The 7,115-nt window shown below is 50.3% G+C and overlaps 1 protein-coding gene across 1 annotated transcript in view; it reads right to left on the reverse strand.

Annotated features, from left to right (window-relative positions):
- The window catches only part of LOC111150255 (membrane spanning 4-domains A15), a 7,740-nt gene extending 6,624 nt beyond the window's left edge, over window positions 1-1,116 (reverse strand). Inside the window, exon 1 of the mRNA XM_022507689.1 lies at window positions 892-1,116. Within this exon, the coding sequence (XP_022363397.1) occupies window positions 892-1,116 (225 nt within the window). The remainder of the gene's footprint in view (window positions 1-891) is intronic.
- Between the last annotated feature and the right edge of the window lie 5,999 nt (window positions 1,117-7,115).

The following is a 7,115-nucleotide window of genomic DNA, read 5'->3' on the forward strand; positions in this document are numbered from 1 at the left end:
CATCACCACCATCACCACCATCATCACCATCATCATCACCATCATCATCACCATCATTATCACCATCATCACCATAATCACCACCATCATCACCATCATCACCATCATCATCACCATCATCATCACCATCATCATCACCATCATCACCACCATCATCATCACCATCATCATCACCATCATCACCATCTTCCATTTGGAGAAACTGAGGCCAAGGAACAAATAGAAGACTCTATATATGTATGTATGAGGATGAATATGTCTATCTGTCTGTCTACCCGTCTATTTGATATTTTCTTCCTGCCCAGAAACCAATATCTCAGCCATCCGAGGTTGGCAAAGACCTCCTGGGACCTCTTTCATGGACCTGCAGGAGCTGGCCTCTGCCCACCACTCCAGCTTCATCTCACCTCCCTCCTTCCTTTGCTTATTACATTCCAGCTGTGTTAACCTTCCATTTTGTCCTCAAACAAGCCACATGCATTCCCACCTCAGGGCCTTTGCACTAGGTGTTCCTCTACCTGCTGAGCCCCCCGCCCCCATCTACCCTTGGCTTTCAGCATCCAGGTTTTAACCTAAATGTCACCTCCCCATGGAGACCTGTCAGTCCTTCCTTGCTAGTGTTGCCCTTCCCACATCCATCATGTTCAACCTCATTACCCTCTTTTGGGTCATCTTAGTGCTTTGTCTGCTGGAATGCCCTCTGCGAGCCCCACGGGGAATGGGTCTGTAGGTCTGGTACGCAGCTGAATGCTCAAGCCCTCACTAAGCATTTAGGGACCGCCTGCCCCTCTCCAAGGTGCACGTGAATGTTCCCGTGCTGGAACTCTCCCCCCCTGCCCAGCACCCCTGCACACACCCATGCCTCAGGTGGTCTGGGGAGGCTCTTCTCACCCCTAAAGCTTTGGGCTCTCCCGTCAGGAATGTCTCCATGGGCCGCAGGTCGGGCGGCTGGGTGGCCCTTGGCGTCTGCGCCCCCAGCGGCGGCTCCTCAAACTGCAGGACCCCGGGAGGCTGGCACAGGGAGGTGGGCAGGATGGCTGGGGGCTGGCGGAGGCCGCTGGTGTTGCCGGGCGGGATGACGACAAACACCCCGTTGCTGGCCTGAGTGGCGGACATGGTGCTCGGAGGGCCTGGGAGACAAAGGTCAGACGATACTGCTGCTGCTCACACACTCATGTGGGTCCTTTTAGTTTATCAACAGCATGCCTGCGTAGCCCCCCTCACTGCCGTCCCTGAGGACGGCACCCACATTTCTGACCATCGTTCATGGAGCTTCACTCCGAGAAGTGAAGGACGTCCTAGATCACGGGCCTCTAGGTGAGCCAAGGCCAAGGCCCTAGAAGCCCCGATCTTAATCTCTGGGCTTTGTTACGTGGAAAGGACCTTCAGGGGGAGCACATACTTAAACTACCTCCTTTCTCCAGAGAGGGCAAGTGACTTGCCCAAGAACACACAGCCAGTGTGAGGCAGAGCTGAGGCAGCACAGCCCTCTTCACCCACAGGTTGGAACTCACCTGCTGTTTCCTGTCCCTCAGCCCCGGCTGAGGAGCTTGTGTCCGTAATGCCCGTGGGTCATTTCCGGCTCTGGAGGCTTTCTCTTTGGCCACCCAAACAGTTGCTATTAATGTATCTGCGAAATGCATGGATTATGGGAGCACTGTGTGTGGCTGGCCCCAGCAAACACTTTGGGCAAAAGCACCCAGCTCTCAGAAGATGAGCTTACTAGGACAACAAAGAAGGATGAATGAACCTGCCAGGTCAGACAGTGAACTCGAAAAAGTCAGTGTTCCCATTGGCATTCATGGGTTCAGGGCCATATGTGGAGACGGACATCAGGATTTGAATCCTGGCCCCTCTTGCTACTGTGAGATGGGACAAGATGGCCACCTCCCCCCTTGCCTCAGTTTCCTTACTTATGAAGTGGGGATAAGGACACTGCTACCAGTCTCATAGGGCTTGGCGTGAATTAAATCAAAATAATGCATGCACACTTGATAAAAGCCAGCCTTTGAGTGCGATTTGTTGTAATGCTACTTGCCTAAAATGTTTTCTTAAAAGTAATGTGTATAGAACAGTCACGATGAGTGGTTCAATTTTTAACTGTTTTACAGTGCATGTCCCCTGTGTTCTGACAGCTGTCACACCCTCTTCTCCAGGGAGAGTCAGCTCGCAGACCGCACAGCAAATTCTCTGTGGCTCTGCAAAGGCTCTCAGCTGACGAGGGCTCAAGCCCGCCTGTTCTGGGGTGATGAAGCTTGCAACATGTACGTCTTCTGGGGAGCCCCTGAGCCATTTAGTTGTACTGTGTCTGACCTACATTTGTGGACAGAGTGTTGACTTGCTGCAAAGAAACAGAGCCAAAGCCACCCACAGGCTGTTCCACAGGTTTTCCACAACTGGAGGCATCGCCCGGGACTCAGCTGCAGGAACATGGGGTAAAAATTGGCTGGCGTTTAGGGAGTGACAGAAGGCAGCTGTCATTTTGAAGGGGTTCCTCCCTGCCCCCCTGCAGCCTGGGAGGAGGGACGGCGTGCAGTGTGGAGGATGGATCTGCCCACGAGTTATGCTGGGACTTCCCCATAAAGCGCCTACTCTGTCGGGGCTCTCATTTCTAGGGACTCACACCGAAATGATTATTCCTAGACACGCAAACTGCTTGGAACGGGGCTGGCAAACTGCGTCTGTGAAGAGTCGGGTGGTAGATACCGGGCTCTTCTGTTGAGACCGCGAGCCTTCGACAGCAGCTGGAAGCAGACACAGGTAACACCCCCGGTGGTACAGCCGTGCCTGTCTGGCTGCGGTTACAGGGACAACAGGTGGGCTACCTCGGATCCCTGGGCTGCCGTTCGCCGACCCTGTTCTTGGAACACTGCCAGGCAGGGTGCTCGGCATAGGAAACACTCGGTAAATTTTGGCTACAGCCTCAAATATTGCTTATATGGATTACTTGCCGTGGTTTCAGGCAGGATGCGAAACTGCACTGAGCCAGTCTACGTTCCTAGAAAACGAGGACAGTGATGGCTGAGCACCTGCCTCAGTTGTAGGGTGAGGTTGAAACACGAACATGGGTGAGAAAGTCTTGAAAGCTGGCGAAGTGCTGGGGGTGTGTGGGGGGGTCCCTTTAGGGTTCCAGTTTCAAAGCAATGCTGCCATGATCCTATCTCAACATGAACTTCTCTGGAACTTTCTAAACCAAATTGCAGTCACTGAGCCCCACTCCACTTCACGCTGCCAGGCACCATGTTAACGAGAGCCTGTAATAGACTTGCTTTTTTTTTTTTTTTTTTTTTTTTTTGAGGACTTACTCTTTTCCAGGCACTTCAAATATGTTATTTCTTATCCTCACAAGGATAATTCCTGAAGGTTCATTTTATGGGTGAGACAAGGGAGACTCTGAGCAGCGGAGGGATTGCTGGGGGTGACCCAGCTGCTGGTTGATGGAGCCAGGGTTCATGTCCAAGTTAGCCCATCTCCAAAGCCTGCCCCTCTCCCTGTTGCCGCCCCAGGGGTCCCAGCTCTTCCACCCTGGGTGCCTTAATGTTTGTGTTGGCCATGTGACTTGGTTTTGCAGAATAAATGTGGTTGGAAGGAAATACATGGCTTCTGGGTAGAGGCATTGAGCTATCAGAGAACCCGGACCCCGCAGGGCTCTTTTTCTCTTTGTCATAGTGACTCACAATGTCCTGGGCAGGGTCTGCTCCATCCGCCCGGCTCTCTGAGTGAGGACCATGGGGGGAGAAGAGCTCCCAGGGCACAGGAACCCGAGGAGGAGATAAACCCTCCCCGGGTGAGGTCACGGAGCTGTTTGTTAAAGCAGCATAATCGAGCTGCTCCTGACCATGACCCTTTCCCCAAATGAACGTAAATAGGGGTCGGACACAGAGTCCATGTCCTCCAGGAGCCTAGAGGCGAATAAGAGAAGCAAGGGAAGTTTGCCATTCAGGCCAAAAGACAATTACTGAGCAACCATGATGAGCACCAAGTGTAGGGGCTGAGAATACGGAGGTGAATTAAGACCGATGTGCTGCCCTCCCTGCATCTCTCAAGGGAGAGGTCCGCGGAGCGAGGGGGCACGGATCTGACCTGACTGAGGAAATCAGGGATGTCCCCAAGGAGGTTACAGACCTTAGACAGTCCTTAGAGGTGCTGCTTTCCTATTGTCCCCTCCCTCACACCAGGACAGTCGTTGTTCTCTTTCTCTACATCAGTCTCCTTCTCTTCCCCATGCACTGGCCTCCCCTGCCTGGCCAGACATATCTGGGAAGCAGACACAGTTGCTGAGGACACTAGCAATGATGTCGTGGCCTGGGAGTCCAAGGAAATGGGAGAGGGAGTGAGACAGCAGGAAGACAGGGAGTCTGAGTGGAGGAGGACCCCTTGTCTCACAGGTCCTTGCTGAGTGGGGTGCAAATCCTGGACGCTGAAGCCCTCTTCTCACTCATAGGGAGAGATAGGCCTGGGCTATTAGCTGTACTTACAGATGAGGAAATGGAGCTTCAGAGAGGGTGAGGTTGTCTCCTGCAGTCACACAGCACCTCAGTGGAAGAACTGGTTAGGTCCTGGATTCCTGCTGACTTTAAGGACCTCACTCACTCCTGGGTTTGAACCCTGCCTTTGTTAGAGGGAGGGGGCTGGCGCTTGTGCCCCACTCCTGGGACTAAGGATGCTAAAATGTCCCGAGTCCCCAGAACAGCATCTTAGAAACAAACAACTGAATGAGCCTGCTGACTTTCTGCCTCCTCGAGGCAGTTCATTTAAAGCAATCACCTGTGTTCTCACCGGCAACCAGAAAGGACATGTAACACCCGAGGGGAAAGAGGGATGAAGTTTTAGAGTAAAAGGACAAAGGATTTCAGTAGAACAAGTGCAACTTGGTGAAAACCTCGCTGCTTTGCCTGTAGCATTGTCATGTCTCAGGGGACGGTCGAAAACTGCCGACACCCAGGGCGGGTTGGGCGAGTTGCTGAGCCTTCCCTGGGGTCCGTCCTGGGCACTGAGTAGCCCCAGAAGGAAGCAGCTGGAATTAGCAACATCTCTCTCGGGCAGGAGGTGAGAACACACTGAAACCGAGACCTCGCCCTCCTCCCGAGAAGAGAAAACACCTACAAAAATAGGCTCTCTGCTGCTGAGGTTGGCTGGGTGGCAGCCCCGAGCACAAAAGTGTGACATAGTCCCCAAGGCTCACATTCTCCCCTCTCAACTCGCCCCTGCAGCTGAGACAGTCCCTCGGCACCCTAGGGCTGGGACCACCCCTCTCTCACATTCTGGGGACCATCTGGCCCTTGCCACTTGGCTCTGTGATGCTCAGAAGGAGAACTCTCTTTTTTTCTCCCTTAACAACCAATCAGCCAGTTTGACCTAAACACTAATGCGTGTGAACCAGGGTCAGGCAGGTGGAAAAGAAGGGAAGTCATGGTCCCCTGCCTCCAGGAGTTCACAGGGCACCCACCAGTGGAATGGCTGCCTGTGACAGATGCAGAAGGCTCCAGACACCAGCGATAGGCATGTTATGAATGGCTAAATGAGTGGAGGTAGTCCTGGCTCCTCTCTTATGCACTACACTTTACAGTTTGTAAAGAACTGTCATCTCTATGGGAACTACAGACCCTTACAACAGCCCTGTGAGGTAGTTGTTATTCAGCCCTTTGCGCAGATCATAAAGTGAGGGTCAGAAGTAGCAGTGTGAAATCTTTAAATCCGTATGGAACCACAAAAGAGCTTCAGTAGCCAAAGCAATTTGGAAAAAGAAAAACAAAGCTGGATGCATCACAATTCTGGATTTCAAGCTGTATTATGAAGCTATAATCATCAAGACAGTATGGTACTGGCACAAAAACAGACACATAGATCAGAACAGAATAGAGAGCCCAGACACGGACCCTCAACCCTGTGGTCAACTAATCTTTGACAAAGCAGGAAAAAATATCCAGTGGAAAAAAGACAGTTTCTTCGACAAATGGTGTTGGGACAACTGGACAGCGACATGCAGAAGAATGAAACTGGGCCACTTTCTCACACCACACACAAAAATAAATCTAAAATGAATGAACTACCTAAATGTGAGACAGGAAACCATTAAAATCCAAGGGGAAAAAATGGACAGAAACCTATTTGACCTTGGCGGCAGCAACTTCTTATTAGAGACATTGCCGGAAGCAAGGGAAACAGAGGCAAAAAGAACTATAGGGACTTCATCAAGATAGAACTTCTGCATAGCAAAGGAAACAGTCAACAAAACTAAAAGCCTATGGAATGGGAGAAGATATTTGCAAACAACATATCTGATAAAGGATTAGTGTCCAAAATCTATAAGAACTTACCAACTCAACACCTAAAAAAGAAATAATCCAGTTTAAGAAATGGGTAGAAGACATGAACAGACACTTCTCCAAAGAAGACATCCAGATCGCCAACAGACACATGAAAAGATGCTCAATATCACTGATTGTCAGGGAAATACAAACCAAAACCATAATGAGATGCCACCTCACACCTGTCAGAATGGCTAAAATTAACAACACAAGAAATAATAGGTGTGGGCGAGGATGCAGAGAAAAGGGGAACCCTCTTGCTATTGGTGGGAATGCAAACTGGTGAAACCACTCTGGAGAACAGTTTGGAACTTCCTCAAAAAGTTAAAAATAGAGCTAACCTATGATCCAGCAATTGCTCTACTAGGTATTTACCCAAAGGATACAAAAAATACATATCCAAAGGGGTACATGCACCCCGATGTTTATAGCGACATTATCAACAATAACCAAACCATGGAGAAAGCCCAAATGTCCATTGACTGATGAATGGATAAAGGAGATGTGGTGTGTATATATACACACAATGGAATATTACTCGGCCATCAAAAAGGAAATCTTGCCATTTGCAATGACATGGATAGAGCTGGAGTGTATTATGCTAAGTGAAATAATTCAGTCAGAGAAAGACAAATAGCATATGATCTCATGCATATGTGGAATTTAAGAAAGAAAACAGATGAACATATGGGAGGGAAGAAAAGAAAGAAAGGAGAGAGGGAAACAAGCTGTAAGAGACTCAAGAAGGAGGACAAACTGAGGGTTCATGGAGGGAGATGGTGGGGGATGGGCCAGATGGGGGAT

The sequence above is a fragment of the Enhydra lutris genome, unplaced genomic scaffold (assembly GCF_002288905.1).
Source record: "Enhydra lutris kenyoni isolate GAN:26980312 unplaced genomic scaffold, ASM228890v2 scaffoldscaffold22, whole genome shotgun sequence".
NCBI lineage: Eukaryota > Metazoa > Chordata > Mammalia > Carnivora > Mustelidae > Enhydra > Enhydra lutris.